The sequence below is a fragment of the Hypanus sabinus genome, chromosome 4, assembly GCF_030144855.1.
Source record: "Hypanus sabinus isolate sHypSab1 chromosome 4, sHypSab1.hap1, whole genome shotgun sequence".
NCBI lineage: Eukaryota > Metazoa > Chordata > Chondrichthyes > Myliobatiformes > Dasyatidae > Hypanus > Hypanus sabinus.
The window spans coordinates 62,700,627-62,719,649 of NC_082709.1; the positions used below are offsets into that span (position 1 = coordinate 62,700,627).

At 39.6% G+C, this 19,023-nt stretch overlaps 1 protein-coding gene across 5 annotated transcripts in view; it reads right to left on the reverse strand.

Moving 5' to 3' along the window:
* The window catches only part of usp40 (ubiquitin specific peptidase 40), a 137,698-nt gene that overhangs the window by 39,575 nt on the left and 79,100 nt on the right, over positions 1-19,023 (reverse strand). For all 5 annotated transcript variants that reach the window (XM_059967269.1, XM_059967267.1, XM_059967268.1 and 2 more), the window contains 6 exons: positions 11,979-12,322; positions 11,427-11,565; positions 8,157-8,214; positions 7,016-7,069; positions 6,771-6,859; positions 4,885-4,971 (listed from right to left, as the gene is read on the reverse strand). In XM_059967269.1, the coding sequence (XP_059823252.1) occupies positions 4,885-4,971; positions 6,771-6,859; positions 7,016-7,069; positions 8,157-8,214; positions 11,427-11,565; positions 11,979-12,322 (771 nt within the window). The remainder of the gene's footprint in view (positions 1-4,884; positions 4,972-6,770; positions 6,860-7,015; positions 7,070-8,156; positions 8,215-11,426; positions 11,566-11,978; positions 12,323-19,023) is intronic.

Below are 19,023 nucleotides of genomic sequence, written 5' to 3' on the forward strand. Positions count from 1 at the left end.
CGTGGTAGGTCATGTTTAACAGATCTATTAGAGTTTTTCGAGGAAGTTACCAGGAAAGTGGATGAAGGGAAAGCAGTGGATGTTGTCTACATGGACTTCAGTAAGGCCTTTGACAAGGTCTGCATGGGAGGTTAGTTAGGAAGATTCAGTCACTAGGTATACATGGAGAGGTAGTAAATTGGATTGGACATTGGCTCAATGGGAGAAGTCAGAGAGGTAGTGGAGGATTGTTTCTCTGAGTGGAGGCCTGTGACTAGTGGTGTGCCACAGGGATCAGTGCTGGGTCCATTGTTATTTGTCATCTATATCAATGATCTGGATGATAATGTGGCAAATTGGATCAGCAAATTTGCTGATGATATAAAGATTGGAGGTATAGTGGACGGTGAGGAAGGTTTTCAAAGCTTGCAGAGGGATTTAGACCAGTTGGAAGAATGGGCTGAAAAATGGCAGATGGAGTTTAATGCAGACAACTGTGAGTTATTGCTCTTTGGAAGGTCAAAACAAGGTAGAACATACAAGGTAAATGGTAGGACACTGAGGAGTGCAGTAGAACAGAGGGATCTGGGAGTACAGATAAATGATTCCCTAAAAGTGGCGTCACAAGTAGATAGGGTCGTAAAGAGAGCTTTTGGTACATTGGCCTTTGTAAATCAAAGTATTGAGTATAAGAGTTGGAATGTAATGGTGAGGTTGTATAAGACATTGGTAAGACCGAATTTAGAGTATTGTGTGCAGTTTTGGTCACCTAATTACAGGAAGGATATTAATAAGGTTGAAAGAGTGCAGAGAAGGTTTACAAGAACGTTGTCGGGACTTGAGAAACTGAGTTACTGAGAAAGGTCGAATAGGTTAGGACTTTATTCCCTGGAGCGTAAGAGAATGCGGGGTAATTTGATAGAGGTGTATAAAATTATGATGGGTATAGATACACTGAATGCAAGCAGGCGTTTTCTACTGAGGCTAGGGGAGAAAAAAACCAGAGGTCATGGGTTAAGCGTGAAAAGTTTAAAGGGAACATTGGTGGGGCTTCTTCATGCAGAGAGTGGTGGGAGTGTGGAATGAGCTGCCAGATGAAGTGGTGAATGCGGGCTCACTTTTGACATTTAAGAAAAACTTGGACAGGTATATGGATGAGAGGGGTTTGGAGGGATATGGCCAGTGGGACTAGGCAAAAAAAATGGTTCGGCACAGCCAAGAAGGGCCAAAAGGCCTGTTTCTGTGCTGTAATGTTCTATGGTTCTAAAGGCAATTTGGATAACACCCTGATGCAAGAGAATGAGGTTATAAATAAGATGCCAAGGCCAACTGAAAGACACTTGGGGCAGGAGCAATGGGAGAGATGAGGCATGGTCTAGCATAATTTTCAATATGCAGCAATTTAGGCAGAGTGAGGAATGGGCTTAGCCCAGTAGTCAACACATCTTTGATCCCAACTTATGACAATGTCATAGGTTGAGTTTTTTTTTAATATATATATAAAACCTGCGCTATACCTGGATTGCTGCAGTCATAAAGTAAATACAATGAAAAACTGTTAATTATTTTAAAAATCTATTCATAAACTGATACAAAATTAACAGGTGCAGACTATAAAGCAAAAGCAAAATAGGTTAAGCGTATGAGAGTTTATCAAAATATTCACATCCAATCTCACTGACAAAGAATGATTTTGTAACTTTAAACAAAACACTCAACTACTTGAAAATATGAGAACAGTTTTCAAACAGGGAATCACTACTGATTTGTTCCTCTGACTTCCCCTCACAACCCTAAGTCCACTACAATCTCCATCATTAAGCATCGGTGATAACTGCATAATTAAATAGTTGAGATATTCCTCCATATGATTAGTCAATAGAAACCAGAGGATCATTCTAATATTGTAAATATAGAAAATATACTACTTCCTTCTGTGTTGATTATCTAACATTAAATATTTGGAAGTGTGGCATGCAGAATAATTGATAGAAAAAGCTAGAAAATACCGTAAATTCCGGACTATAAGCCGCTACTTTTTTCCCACGCTTTGAACACTGCGGCCTATACTATGATGCGGCTAATGCATGTTTCTTTTTCATGCCGCCAAAAACATTTTGCCTCGTAACAGTAGACCAATAAAATTGATGAGTAGTTCACAGAGGTCCAATGAAATTGTACGATAAATCAAGCGCACTTTCACAATTAAATTATTGTAAATCAGTCATTTGTACTCACCCTCATCAACATGGAAAACACTCGAAGAAAAGCATATGATGCAGCTTTTAAGTTAAAGGCGATTAATCTGGCGGATGAAGAAGGAAATCGAGCTGCTGCACATAATCTTGGCATAAATGAATCGATGGTGAGACGGTGGAGACGCCAGCGTAAAGAACTGAGTCAATGGAAAAAGACGACAAAAGCTTTCAGAGGTAATCATAGCAGATGGCCCGAACTTGAAAACTTTCTTGAAGACTGGGTTAACACACAGAGAGCAGGCGGCCGCGGTGTTTCCACCGTGCAGATCAGACTGAAAGTTAAAGCAATCGCCACCAAAATGAAAATCGAAGATTTTAGAGGTGGGCCATCTTGGTGTTTTAGATTTATGAGACGAAAAGGCCTGTCCGTCAGGGTACGCACGACTCTGTGTCAGCAGCTCCCTCCCGACCATGAGGAAAAACTTGCTAACTTCCGCACATTCACTCAAACAAAGATAGCGGAGAATTCCATCGGGCCAGATGATATCATAAATATGGATGAAGTACCTTTGACGTTTGACCTGCCTCTCACTCAGACTGTTAATAAAAAAGGTGACTTGTCCATCACACTGAAAACAAGTGGCCATGAGAGAACACATTTTACTTGTGTTCTGAGCTGCACAGCATCCGGACTAAAGCTTCCACCGATGGTGATTTTTAAGCAGCTGACAATGCCAAAGGAAAAATTCCCAAAAGAAATCATGGTGAAAATCAATAAGAAAGGTTGGATGATGGAGAGTCTAATGAAGGATTGGCTGAGAGAGTGCTACGCCAAGCGACCAGGGGGATTTTTTCACAGAAAAAAACGGCGCTGCACGTTGAGTGGGAGGCTTGGATGACGAGTGGCGAGAAATCCTTTACCAAAACAGGATGCATGCGAAGAGCATCTTTAACTCAAGTCTGCCAGTGGATCCTAAATGTGTGGAGCCGTGTCACAACATCCACCATCACCAACGGGTTTCGAAAGGCTGGACTGCTGCGTGATGAAGAGGACCGCGTGCGCTCAAGTGAGAGCGACAACGAAGAGACTGAAGTGAGTGACGAGATCCTGAGGTTGTTCAATTCGGACACTGAAGAAGAGGACTTTGATGGTTTTAGTGCGCAGGAGGAAGATGAAGAAGGCGATGAATAACTTTTCCTGGTAGGCTGCAGTATATATATTTGTTTTACCAGTCATTAGGAGATATTGGAATGTTGTTCGTGCACTGTTCAGTAAAAAAGTATACGCAACGTAATTTGTGTGTTACCGATACGTATGTATATTTAAAAGTAGCTGTGTTACAGGCACTGTTCGAAAAAAAGCATTTGCAATATGTATTTGTTTATGTTACCATACAGATTTAATTAAAAGTTAAAAAATCCTCACGTGTAATACCTTTCTGTGTAAATATCTCATATTACAACGTGGGACACCTGCGGCTTAAAATCCGGTGCGGCCTGTACAAGTACAAAATTGATTTTCTTTCTAAAATTAGAGCGTGCGGCTTTTAATCAGGTGCACTCTGTAGTCCGGAATTTACAGTAGGCTGAAAAATGGCAGATGGAATTTAATGAAGACAAGTGTAAGGTGTTGCACTTTGGCAGAATAAACCAAGGTAAGACATATAGTGAATATCAATCCATAACTGCTTGAAAATGGCATCTCAGGTAGATATGTTCGTAAAGAGGTTTTGGCACAATGGCCTTCATAAAGCAAGGCAATGAGTACAGGAATTGAGTTGCTATGTTGAATTTGTATAAAATCTTGACGAGGCCAAATTTAGAGTACGTGTGCAGTTTTTATCACCTACTTACAGGAAAATTACCAATAAGGTTGAAGAGTTCAGAGAAAATTTGCACAGATCTTGCCAGGATTTGAGGACCCAAGTTACTGAATAATAGGCTGAATAACTTAGGGCTTTATTCTCTGGAGTACACAAGAATAAGCAGAGATTTGATAAAAGTATACAAAATTATGAGGGGTAAAGGTAGGGAGAATGCATGAAGATCTTTTCCCCTCAAGTTGGGAGATCTAGATCTAGAGGTCATAAATTCAGGGTGAAAGGTGAAATTTTTTAAGAGAAATCAGAGGGGGAGCTGCTTCATTCAAAGAATGGTTCAAGTGTAGAATGAGCTGCCAGTAGAAGTAATAGATGTGGGTTCAATTGTAACACTTAAGAGAAGTGAGAGAGATGGAGGGTTATGGTCTGTGTAGTGTTAGGAAGAAAATCAGGCTGATACGGAATAGATGTGCCAAAGCGCCTGTTTATGTGCTCTAGGGCTCTACGACTCTATAAATAAAATATCAGGGAACATGAAACTAAAGAGAGTAGAGAAAAGACAAAGGTCAGTTTTGATCTATATGAAAAATGATCAGCTCATGGGGCTAAGCTCCACCTTTATTTGTATTTTCACTATAACCTTTCATAAAATACTTGCGCCTAACACTGTATTCATTACAAGATTTTATTTAATATTTGTAAACTTTAATAATTTAAAATGTCATTTAATGGAAGTTTGACATTTACAGGTTTATATACATATGATATACACCAGACAGAAAGCAATATTCATAGAACTAAGTGATCACACCAGGCACTGGTCATAAGGAAGCTACAATAAAAGTTGCTTTAAAAAAAATCTCTGACGGGGTACACCCGCTTTTTACCTCTCGGACTGAGACGCTCCGTTCTACCACAATCTCCATTTCTGAGTTTAAGTGAATTCCATCCCCAATAGTGAAATACAAGAACAGCTGGATTAAAAAAAAAATAAATAGTCAATCAAATTGAATGATAGTGTTCAATTGCACCAGTGATGAATTGGAGAAAGTGCTGAAAAATCTGACAAGATCTGGCAGAACAAATCAACATGCAATGCCACACATATTCTGGAAACAGGTCTATTTCAAGTTAAATCAATAGACTACCTAATTAGTTCAGATAAAGTGCAGTGAGTAGGGAAAATTCGAAGAATAATTTAAGTAATAAACATTTCATTAGTCTACTAAAAGAAACAATAAATTGAGACATACTGAATTAATAGCCTGAACTAACTCACATTTCTCAGCATAAATATCTATTAAATTTCAAGGCTCTTGGACAAATGCAGCATCACCAATTTTTCTCTGCCAAAATTAGTAATTTAAAAATAGCTAGAATTGATTTTATTTTCAAAATTTTCATATAACTTACGAAAATATTTTATTTTTACTGATTGTAAAACGTGTCTGCACGACATATGACAAGTCTGGGGGGAGGGAAGTCTAAAAATCAATAGTTTTCTACAGGAATTTCATGGCCAATGCACATCCATTGTCACTTGAGGCTGCGCAGCCTATCTGCACAGCTGTGTTGCTTACAGCCCTCAGATATCATCCTCTTGTATCCTGAGATTACTTCAGGGGAATAGGGAACCTGAACAGTAAGTGCAGGTAGTGCATGGGCTTAGGAAGATCAGGCTAATTTGCATTTATCATTTAATTACCACAGGAAAGGCTGTGACCATGCAAACTATTTAATTTGAAATAAAAGACTGCTGAAGTAACTCAGTGGATCAGGCAGCATCCGTAGAGGGAAATGGGACAGTCCAGGATCCAGGTCAACTGCAGCCTGGATGAAGGGTCTCCACTCAAGAACTCAACAGTTCATTTTTGCTCTGAGTTCCAGACTTCGCAGTTTTTGTGTTTTCAAACTATTGAGCTCTTCCATTGGATATGATCCAAGCTACAAGGATGAAAGAGTCCAGCATGTTAGGAGTAGTGGACTTTGCCCAATACATCACAGGTACATTCCTCCACTGGTAATACCTACAGGAGGTATTGCTTCAATAAAGCAACATCTATCATCAAAGATTCCTACTATTTGGCCCATTCCCTCTTTTTACTGCTATCAGGAGGTACAGAAGTTTAGAATTCCACTGGGTTCAAGAATAGTTACTTACCCTTCAATGATTCGACTTTTAAATCGACCAGCAAAAGCATTATCACTGCAAATTAGTAAGACTATAACCACTTTGCAGTAAAATAGATTTGTTGTTTCAGTTGTATTCTTTCTTATAATTATGTTTTTCTTTTGACTCTGCTTGTATGATGTTGTCTACCTGTGATACTGCTGAAGCTAAGTTTTTAATACATGTACTTGTGCATAAGACAATAAACTTGATTTTCACTATGAAATGAGTTCTATGGTAAAAGCAAAATCCCTGGAAATGGAAACTATCATTCTAATGCTTCTGAACTTAAAGCAACATAGAAAAACTTTTAATTTATTTTGCTCACACAGCAGAGCACACTTGGATTCTACCTTACAAAGAATTTTATTGACGTATTGTGATTTTTTTCCCAGTTTATTTCTTTTTCAAACCTCAGTGCTGGCATTTCTTTCCAACAAACTCTAAACTCTAAAAGTAACTCTCTCCGAGAATTAGCAGATTGCACTGAACAGTATTAGAAGAAACAAATGCAAATACGAATAATTGTTTAGCACTTCCACCTTTAAAAGCAAGAAATAGCACTTGTCAATACAGTTTGGAAACTACCCTAATCTCTCTTACCTGTGTGTCAGTTGGAGTACAGCCAGGAAAAAGTGCCAAAGTGCTTCCTGTTTTCAACCCAGCATCTTTCACAGCCAAATTTTCGTACACTGGAGGCAAGATGCAAACAGATATCAAGGACAAGCATATGGATCAAAGAGAAAATCATGTATGACTTCTCCCAAAAACAAGAGGCAATCAAGTTAAGCACCAAGGTAGACAGAAGGAGAAACCCATTGAGCCCATTATAAGAGTAGCGCACCCACCTGGTGGGAGGAGCTTTCCAACTCTGTCAATTGGTCTCAGACAGGTTTCAATCTCTGCAAGACAAAATAACATCGAATTAACTAGATCTATGTGTAGTAGCTGTTTAAAAAAACATAGTTTCATCAAACTTATTCAAAAAATGATTCAATCTGTGTCCTTTTTCCTGCCTGGTTAGTAAAAGAGAACCAATTCTCACTGATTAAGACTTCCAGTGAGAAACAATGAAGTTCCATCTATATATTTTTCCTTAACTTTGGCATTCAAAGCATTTTGAGTGTATAAGGTACTTTTCATATTGCAATGTAGGGCATACACAGCAAACTGCAAGTTTTTGCAAACAGGTTTGTATTTATGAGTAAATAATGTTTTATTGTAATATCACACTGGTGTGGTTAACATCACTAGATGAAGCAAAATATTAATCATGTTCTAACACCTCAAGTAGAGCCTCCTCCCATCATCAACCGAAGGTGTACATACACCTAGTGGCTACTTTACAAGGTACACCATTACAACTGCTCAATAATGCAAATATCTAATCAGCCAATTATGTGGCAGCAACTCAATGCATAGAAGCATGCAGACATGGTCAAGAGGTTCAGTTGTTTAGACCAAGCATCAGAATGGGGAAGAAATACAATCTAAATAACTTTGATGCCCGAATGATAGTTGGTACCAGATGGGGTGGTTTGAGTATCTCAGACGCTGCTAATATCTTAGGATTTTCACATACAACAGTCTTTAGAGTTTATAGAGAATCGTGTGAAAAACAAAAAAACATCCAGTGAGTGGCAGTTCTGTGGGAAAAATCGCCTTGTTAATGAAAGAGGACAGAGCAGAATGGTCAGACTGGTTCGATCTGACAAAGGCAACAGTAACTCAAACAACCACACATTACAACAGTGGTGTGCAGAACAGCATCACTGAATGCTCTTTGTGTCAAACCCTGAAGTGTATGAGGACAACAGCAGAAAACCATGAACATACAAAAATACACTCAGTAGCCACTTTATTAGGCACCTCCTGTACATAATAAAGTGGCCACAAAGTGTATGTTGGATTACACAGAAAACTGAATCATACTGGATAGTGAGAATTCCTGTAAAAAAAATTGTCTTTACTTACAAAAGTACTCATTACCTTTTCCACTACTTTCCTCCAGTTTCTCAATTGCATTAGATTTAATTTCTGAAATGAGCTGAAAGAAAATAAAACAAAAAAATGGTTTAGCAAATAATTCACATAGTGATACAATCACATAGAACTAACTGTTATGACTGTGACCAAGTTTCTGGAGAAATAGTTAGATATTAAAGTTTTCATTCATCTCAACAAGCTTTTTTTATATACTTCAAAAATAAACTTCAATCACAACAAAAATATATGAAAGGAAAAAAAGAGTGCAATATTTTACATTCATGGTCATTAGCAGATTAACATTTTTTTTAAAAACCATGGTACCATTGTCAACTATGTGGCCCCTGGGGTGATACATCCTTCTTTTGTTTGAGGGCCTTCACCCCCACCCAACTGAGCCCTTCAATGTGCAGTAGCAGGTAGAGCTTCCTTACAGAACTTTGGTATAGGCTGCACTAAACTTCAGTGGATCCCTCAATTCGTGGTCCTGTAGCCTGGAATGTGCCTTTCAGCAGCATCTCACTGTGCTAGAAGACAAACAAGTTTTGGGCAGACCAAAGAGGATCTTTCACCAAATTGATGACATCCAGCAGCATTTGATGTCTGTCTCAGAGTGCACCCTGGAGACAGCCTGTGGATCAAAGTCCACTGTTATGCTTCTACTGGGAATGAACTGAGAGAAGGAGTTTTGCATCCTTCTCCACACCTTAGCAAATCCAAAATATTCAGAGGTGGGTGACTATTTCCATTCAGCACAACCATCCTGAGGGCAGTGTGTGTTGGGGATTATATGTCATCCATTCAGGAAGGATCTCACTGTGAGGGTCCCTCTCAATGCCAGTGAAGGGAGATCTTTGTGCTTGTTAGTGAATTCTGACGATGATGCATTCTGCCTGATGATTTGGACCGTTGCTAAGGGAGACACTCCACTGTATCCAGAGTCTCTGTCCCACAGCTTCTGCAAGACTTTCTCTAGTGACCCATTGTCTGATGGACCTGTGGTGTGGCAACATTTAGCTAAATAGGACATTGCATGGTAAAAGGACCAGACTATCCTCTGCAACATTAGGGATAACTAGAACTTCAGTACACAGTGACATTTGGTGTGCATGCACTTTGGATCCGTACACAGCCTGATAAAACCACTCACAAAGGTAGTCATCAGGATGTGGGAAATATTAGACCCACTTCTGTCTTCATTCTATGGGGACTTATGTATTGTAACCTGTCGGACTCGATCCTTCCTGGATCCCAGATGAACTGGAAGGCAGCCGAGGTGATTACTAAGGCAGAGGAGCAAAGAACAAGCCACAGCTGCACCAAGTATAGCAGCCCTGAGAGAACAGAAGATTGGCTGACTGGCTGGAGGCAAAGAGTGGGAATAAAGGGGGTCTATTCTGGTTGTCTGCTGTTGATTAGTGGTGTTCCACAGGGGTTGTTACAAGGGCTCTGCAGAAGGATTTGACAGATTTGGAGAATGGGCAAATAAATGGCAGATGGAAAATAGTGGAAAAAAGTCCATGTGCCCTTTGGTCGAAGGAATAAAGGTGTAGACTATTTTCTAAATGGAGCAAAGTCAGAAATTAGAGGTGCAAAGGGGCTTGGGAGTTCTAGTGCAGGATTCTATAAAATTTAACTTGCAGGTTGAGAAGGTAGCAAGGAAGGCAAATTCAACATTAGCATTCATTTTGAAAGGGCAAGGATGTAACGCTGAGGCTTTATAAGGCATTTGGAGTACTGTGAGCAGTTTTGGGCTCCTTATCTAAGAAAGAATGTGCTAGCATTGGAGGTTCATGAGACTGAGGTGAGTTTAGACATCTCAACATTCTATAGTTTCAGTGAGATCCCTTCTCATTCTTCTAATCTTCTAAACTCCGTTGAGTACAGGCCCAGAGCCAAATGGTCCTTGTGCATCTGGTGAGCATGTGTGCAATCTGGACTTAAATAACAGAACTCCAAATAGTCTTCAGCTTAAGGAATGAGATATAAACTTATTTAAATGTACAACAATGACACGAGGAATCCTAGCTACTCCAATGTACAGCACTACAGTTTAAACTCCACACCATCACAGCTTTGCTGTTATTCATAAGCTTTTTTAATTATGAAGTCTTGGGTCACTGGCATGGCAAACACGTGGACTGCAGTGTTGCAAAAAAAAGGTCAGATCACCAGCAGCCTTATAATGGCAAATGGGTATAGGCATTACATGCTGGTCTTACCACTAATTCAATACAACAAGAAGCTTAAATAGTTAAAACTTTATAAAAATGAAATTGAAAACTTCCAGATATTTGATTCAAACAAGATTACTAAACTCTCCATAGATGCTGCTTGGCCTGCCGAGTGCTTCCACATTTGCTGTTTTGGTTTCAAATTTCAGACTGACTGTTTCTTTAATCCAATTTTTCACTGTTGCAGATGATGTAAAATATGCAAGAGCATCCAGAAGTAGTCCACTGTACTGACTTCATAACAGCCCTCATGACATCATACATTTCAATCCTCAATCTGTTTTTAAACAGAATTTTTATCTAATCATATCATCGACCATAAACCCAATACCTCTACCAACTAGAAGGTCCAGTGGAAGAGCATGTGAAAACAACAAATTCCTCTACAAGTCATATATTACTATACCAAGGGTATACATCTCTAGTCTTTCATTATAACTAAAGGCTTAGAATTTGCCATTTAATATCAACATGGAAATTTCTTTACAAAGATAGCAAAATTTCAAAAATATGGCTCAGACCCATCACAGTTCCGAAAGACAATGAGGGAGGAGAAAAAGAAATGGGATTGATGACAATGCTCCCAACCTTAAATGACTCACCCTATGACAGCAGTGACCGTTATAAACCATTTATTTTTCAGAAAATATTTCGACATCTTAAAGAATTATTTGTTACATGTACTCGAAACCTACAGTGAAATACATCGATTGCATCAATGAACAACAGAATCCAAGGATGTGCTGGGAGCAGCCCACAGGTGTCACTTTGCTTCCAGTGCCAACAAAACATGCCCACATTAACTAACCCATTTCTGGAATGTGGGAGGAAAGCCATGGAGTCATGGAGAGAACATACAAACACCATACAAATAGTAACAATAGGGTGGTGGCAACTGAACCCTGATCACTGATCTTTGGAATTGTAAAGTGTTACGCTAACTGCTACAATACTGTGCCACCCAAGTACAGGTTCTAAACAGTTGTGAATTTTAATAATAGCATGCATTATGTTTTAAATACCACACAAAACTACTCACCATCTCCATAGTAACTGCAACAGTCACCACTGCCCCTGCAGATTGTGACAATCCTTCACCACAGTAATTCTTGATCTGTAGCCAGCTACGATCAGTCTGTGGTGCTACATTTACAAGGATATCATTGGGACAGGGAACACTGTGAAAGCCATTAAATACAAAGTGATTTACTTGAAGTACAAACAAGGAATCAATTGCAATTGTTTTTCTTTTCTTGATGAAAGCAAAAATTTTACTCAAATTTTAATATTTCCAATACAATTCATTTTCCACATGCCGAAGAAGAACTTGGATTTTGTTTAATGTTACTTTCAAAAATGCTATTGCGAGGACCAAATTTTCAAACTTCTATCAAATAAGAATCTGGCAAAACCACACTTGGGAGCTTAGGATAATGGATTAACATCTAATAGAGACTGATCCCTTAATTCCCTTAGCAATTGCAGGGAGTAATGCAAATGGAACTATCAATATTTTTCTCCAATAGTTTAAGGCTATAGAACAAAATCTGGTAAGTCATTAGCACTGATATAAATTGCTTTAAATTCTTACCTCAGGTCACAGGATTTCTGGTCTGTTGCTAACACGGAATCGCCATCTTTAAGTTTTAGTTCTGCTAGGGTTTTGTGTGCATCTTCACTGGCATATGCAACCCAATTTGAGGACATTTCATTCTCCAATCTCCTATAAAAAAGAGTTAGCTCCTCTGGAGAAATTCCTGTTGATAAAGCTAGAGCTTCTCGAACTGAACTGAGCAACGTGTTCCGGGTGAACACCTTCTGTGTCTCATTGTACTGTATGGTTTCAATTTCTGATTTACGCCTCGTTCTGGGATACAGTATTTTAAGTAGTAATGGCTCAAACTCCTCACCTGTTTGTATCTTTACACCACCAACCTGGCAACAGAATAGTTAACAAAACATACATTAACATTAAGTCTCTAAATTACATGATTACATAAGTAAAATCTGTAATTTCTTTATGTATGCAGAAAAGCATTAGCAACCCAAAGGATAAGGAAGCAACAGACCCACTTAAGTTAAAGGATAAATGAAACAAACAGATGAACAAAACAACACAACAGACTGTAAAAATAGAAATATTCACAGCAGGGAAGAATTGCACAAAGTAACCAGTACTTGATTAGTACCAGACCCTTTAAACATTGACAACGCCCAAACACACACATGCATGTCAAATGCACAAGCTGAGTCCTGAGTGTAAATGCACACCAAATACATCCTAAGGTGCTGCATACTGAAATTTACAAGCCATTTAAAAATGTATGTTTATCTTTCAGCTACAATTACCTGTAACAGTCTCTAAAGTGTAATAAATCTGAAGAAACAGACCAAATAAGAAACTAGTTCTACAACTATACTCTAGGTGTCAGCATTGGTTCAACAATTACACTCAGCAAGGTGTAGGTTCGAAAGATTCAAGGGAATCCTGCTCTGTCAGAGAAAGTTTGCAAAACAGATGTTTGAACAGTCACTACTTTTGTCCTATTGTACAGGCCTAAATGAGATTTCACAGCACAACCTAAAATGGCAGGGGAGATGTTAAGAGTATCTTGACCAATAGATATATTTCATTGAGTATTCCTCATCCCCCATGCAAGACTACAAACAGGTCCACCCTGTCCACCCCTCACTCCAGCAGTTTCCATGAGATTCAGATTGAGCCACCACTGGTCACAAGTTGTTTAGGCATGTACTTAAAAACCATCAAATATATATTGTTTTTTCAAACATAAAGAGTAATAGAGAAGTGAGGGTGAATATTGGACAGCTGGAAAATGACACTGGAGAGATAGTAGTGGAGGACAAAGGAATAGCGGATAAGCTTTAATAAGCATTTTGATTAAATGTTCACTGTGAAAGACATTAGCAGTATGCCAGAAATGCAAGAGTGTCAGGAGGCAGAAGCAAGTGTTGCTGCTATTACTAAGGAGAAGGAGAAGGCTTGGGAAACTGAAAGGTCTAAAGGTAGACCTGAGCCAGGTGGAGCGGGTGTCAAGGTTCTGAAAGACACAGCTGAAGAGATGTGCATGCATTAGTAATGATCTTTCAAGAATCACTAGAATTTGGAACGGTTTCGGAGGACTGGAAAATTGCAAACTTGAAGAAGGGATGAAGGCAGAAGAAAGTTAATTATAGGACAGTTAGCCAAATTTTAGTGTTTTGGAAGTTGTTAGGGAGTCCATTACTAAGGATGTGGTTTTGGGGTACTTGGAGGCACATGATAAAAAAAGACCAAAGTCAGCATGGTTTCCTTTAGGGGATATCTTGCTCGACAAATCTGTTGAAAATCTTTTAAGAAAATAACAAGCAAGATGGACAAAGGAAAGTCAGTGTTTGTTGTTTACTTGGATTTTCAGAAGGCCTTCAACAAGGTGCCACACAAGGCTGCTTAACAAGATCAAAGCCCATAGTATTACAGGAAAGATACTAGCATGGTTAGAAGTTTGTCTGACTGACAGGAGTAAAGAGTGGGAATAAAGAGGGCCTTTTCTAGTTGGCTGCCGTGACTAGTATGTTCAGCAGCAGCCAATGTTGGGACCACTTCTTTTTACATTATATGTGAATGATTTTGAATACATAATTGATGGTTTTGTGGCCAAGTTTGCAGATGATATAAAACTAGGTGCAGGGGCAGTTGGCGTTGAGAAAGCAGGTAGTCTGCAGAAGTACTTGGACACATTGGAAGAATGGACTAAATAGTGGATGGAATATGGTGTAGATAAGTGTATGGTCATGTACTTTAGCAGAAGGAATAAAGGTGCAGACTATTTTCTAAACGGGAAGAAAACTCAAAAATCAGAGGTGCAGGATTCCCTAAAGGTTAACTAGCAAGCTGAATCTGTGGTAAGGAAGGCAAATATAAAAGCAAGGATGTAACACTTATATTTTATAAGGCATTGTACAACTGCACTTGGGAGTATTGTGAACAGTTTTGTACACCTCATCTTAAAAAAAACATGTGCTGCTATTGGAGATGGTATGGAGGAGGTTCACACAACTGATTCATGGAATGAAAGGGTTAATGTACGAGGAGCGTTTGATGGTTCTGGGCCAGTATTCACTGGAGTTTAGAAGAATGGGGGGGGATCTCATTGAAACCTATTGAATATTAAAAGGTCTGTGTAGTGTGGATGTGGGGAGGGTATTTCCTACTGTTGGTGAGTCTAGAACTAGAGGGCACAGCTTCAGAATAGAGGGACATCCATTTAGAACAGAGATGAGGAGGAATTTCTTTAGCCTGAGGGAGGTAAATCTGTGGAATTCATTGCCACAGACAGCTATGGAGGCAAAGTTATAGAGAACACTTAAAACTGAGGTTGATACATTCTTAAATAATCAGGGTGTCAAATGTTACATGGAGAAGACAGGAGAATGATAATAAATCTGCCATGGTGAATTGGCAGAGCAGACTCGCTGGACCAAATGACTTAATTCTCCAATTTCTTATGGTACTGAGACTGTAAAGATGCAAAATGCCCAGTTTTTCTTTCCTAATCAGACAGTATTTGTGAACGATACTATGAAATGCTTTCAGTTTAGACAGTAGATTAAATTGCATTCACCACCATATGGCAAAAGCACTGTTAAGAATGAGAAAATTTTTGAGTAACTGGAAATTACTCAAATTTATTCACAACAAAAAATAGCTTACATTTTCTTTAAAATAATGGGTAATTGTGATTTATGCAAAGATTAGTGTCAACCAGTAACAGTGGGTATAATCACTACCTTCAGTAGGAAAAAATATGAATACTGACCGTTGTCAGTGTTTGAGGATTATCGCAATGTGAGGTATCATGGTAGTTGATTTTAGGTGACTCTGAAGTGAATGGGTGAGTGACAGTGAAGGCAGTGGGGGTGGGGCAGAGAGGGGGAGTTCAGCGAACAGAAAAAAAAAGTAGACAGAGGATGAATCTACATATGGATAGAAGATAAAAGAACACAGAACTGGGCCTTCAGCCCACTATGTTCTATTAATCATTGACCTATTCCAAGATAATTTAAGGCTTCTCTTCCACAAAAGCACTCATTTTTATTTCATCTATATGGCGATTTAAGAGTCTCCTTGAATCTCCCTAATGTATACATTCCAATCACCAGCACTGGCAGTACTCCCACGTACTCACCACTGTGAAAAAAAATCTATCTCTGACATCCCCACTATACTTTCTCTCTCTGTGACAATGTGACTTTCTTACTCTATCACAGAGTTTTTAAATGCCCCTAATGTATCTGTCTCTATCACCACCCGTGGCAGGGCATTCCATGCACCCACTTCTCATTATACCCCCTTATATTAGCTATTCCGTCCTGGGAAAAAGATGCTGGCTGTCCATTCCATCCATACCTCTTATCTTGTACACCTCTATCAAATCACTTCTCATCCCCCTTTGCTCTACCTACCTAGCTCAATCTATCCTCATAAGACTTCCTCATACTCTAGCCCAAGCAGTATCTTGGTAAATCTCCTCCGCACTCTTTCTAAAGCTTCCACATCCTTCATATAATGAGGCAACCAGAAATGAACAAATTACTCCAAGTGTGGTCCAACTAGAGTTTTAGAGAATTGCAAAACTACCTCACGGCTCTTGAACTCAACCTCCAAGTAACGAAGGCTAACACACCATACAACTTAACTAGTGTGACAACTTTGAAGGATCTTTGGACGTGGACCCCAAGACTAATCAGCAATGGGGATTTATCTATCCAAATGTTTTTCAAAAGTTCCAGCACATCCCCTTTCTTAATGACGACACGTGCCAGCATTATAGTCTGTTCTACACTGTCCTCACATTCATCAAGTCTCTTCCACTAGTGAATACTGAAGCAAAGTATTCATTAATGACCTCCCCCACCTCCAGGCATGTTTTCTCTTTTATTCCAGATCAGTCCTAACCTCACTTTAGTCATCTTGTTTTTCATAGACATGTAGAATGCCTCAAGGTATTCCTTATTCCTACTCACAAAGGGCATGTCATAACCCCTTCTAGCTCTAAGTCCCTGCTTAAGCTCCTTCCTGGCTATGCTACATCGTTCAAGAGCCCTGTCTGATGTTTGTCCTAAACCTTAAGTATACTTCCTTCTTTCTGACTAAGTACACCACCTTTCTTGTCACCCACACTTCTTTCATCTTTTCCCTAGCTCAATGGGACAAACCTATCCAGAATCCTATTCAAGTGCTCCTAAATAACCTCAATGTTTTGTTGTACATTCCCTTGAGAACATCTGCTCCCAATTTATGCTCTTAGTTCCTGCATAATAGCGTTGTAACTACATCTTACCCAATTAAATATTTCCCCATACCATCTGCTCCTTTCCTTGTCCAAGGCTATGTTAAAGGTCAGGGAGTTTTGGTCACGGTCTTTGAAATGCTTACCCACTGAGAGATCTGTCACCTGACCAGGTTCATTGCCTAGTATGGCCACTTCTCTAGTCACCCTGTCCACGAATTATGTGTTCAAAAAAGATTTCTTACGAATTCTGCCCCATTTAAACTTCTTAAGCTAAGGAAGTGCCAATCGACATCAGGAAAGCTGAAGTCATCGAAGAGGAGCCAGACATAAATAACTATAAGCAGAAAGCATTTGGAATATGATAATATAGAGAAGTACAAGAAAACATGAAAAGAAAATACAAAGAAGCAGGCCAAGAAAGAGGCTGAGTGATGAAGGCGCTAAACAGTGACTCCTTTGCTTGCATCTATGGAAACAGTTTTATTTCTATCTTTGATATCTTTTTTTTCCCCTTTCAGGGTTCTTTTGAAGACCCTGACCTGGAGTTACATGCTGACTTTGGTTCTTTGTGGAAACGAGACCTGTTCTCAGGGCCTCATGACTGGCTGCTTTTCAATATGCTAAGGACACGGCCTAGAAGACTAGCGTGGCTTCAGGATGCCGGATTTTCGTGGCTCTAGAGGCAAGTGGATGCAAGGCTGGTGCTGCTGCCGATGATTGATGCTTCATGGGAGAACAAGGAAGATCGTAAACAGTGGGCTTGCTGTTGGCTGTGCACGGAAAAAGCGACGCAACAGACTTTTATCACCATAAATCAGCGAGTTGTTTGTCATGTCTTCCTACTCACTGTGAAACGGGAACACCTTTTTTTCCCCTTATTAGGGAGCGAGTGCCTGTGTTATGTCGAGTACCGCGTGAACAAGTAGTCTTTGGGCACTGCAAGTCTGTGTCTTTATTGATGCTTTGCTGCACGCTTGAGTGCTCGGTGGGGAGGGCCGATGTTTTTTTGCTCTTGAGGGGGTTTTGTTGCCTTGCTGCTGCTTGTGCGTTGGGAGAGGGCTTTGGGGTTCTAACATTTAATAGTTAATCATTCTTTGTGGCACTCCTCTGTTTTCATGGATGTTTGTGAAGAAAAAGAATTTCAGGATGTATACTGTATACACTTCTCTGACATTAAATGTACATATTGAAACAATTTCCTCTCATAGAGGATTCCAGAACAGAAACAAAATTAGAGCCAAATTATAGATACAATCTTCCACAATGCGTTAATCGGCGAGACATGTAGTCAATCATGGCCCCTTGTCTCATATCTGAGCTTCTCCTCATGGTAGCTCACCCTCACATTTCTCTTCTGGAGTTTTCTCAGGGACAGCATATCACAAGCTCACTCAATCGAACTACAGACTGTAAGTCACAGGCTCCAACAGTTTCAAAAACAAAATTAAGATAAAAAGAATAAATAGGATACATAGAAAAACTGAAATGATAGATCATCTGGAAGATGTCACCTGAAGAATCATTGTTCACTGGTGCCAACTTGATCAGAGTTGGTCTATGTGATCTACATTACACTACATGGTAATTAATAGCCACGTACAGTGTACTGTCAAAAGATGTCTAATACTTAAAACTATGGCATGATGATCTTAATTGCTACCACAAAATACTTGAATGGCTTCCGAGAGATTATGCCACTAGCTTTAGTTAGGCTTAGTTATCACAAGATTATTCCATATGGAGGAAGGGAAATTCAGAAGAGGGAAAATAAGGGGCAAGTATCTATTTGTTCAAATCAGAGAAGACCAGAGAGGACACATTCATAATTTGTGATGACCTTGCCAGAGATAAACACAAGAGATTCTGCAGATGCTGGGAAATCCAGAGCAACATACACTAAAAGCTGCAGGAACTCAGCAGGTCAGGCAACATCTATGGTAATAAACACACAGTCGACGTTTCAGGCTGAGACCCTTAATCAGGACTGGAAAGGAAGAGGAGAGGTGCCAGAATAAAAATGTAGGGGGAGGGGAAAGAGGACAAACTAGGAGGTGATAGGTGAAGCCAAGTGGGTGGAGGAGGAGCATGAAGTAAAAAGATGGGAGGTGATAGGTGTAAAAGGCAAAGGCAAGAGAAGGAGGAATCTAACAGGAGAGAAGAGTGGACCATGGGATAAAGGGAAAGAGGAAGGGCACGAGGGAAGTGATAGGCAGATGAGGAGAAGGGGTACGAGGCCGGAGTGGGGAATAGATGAGAGGGAAGGGGAAGGAAAAACAGAAAAAAAAATTACAAGGAGAAATTGATGTTCATGCCATCAGATTGAGGCTACCTGGAGCAAAT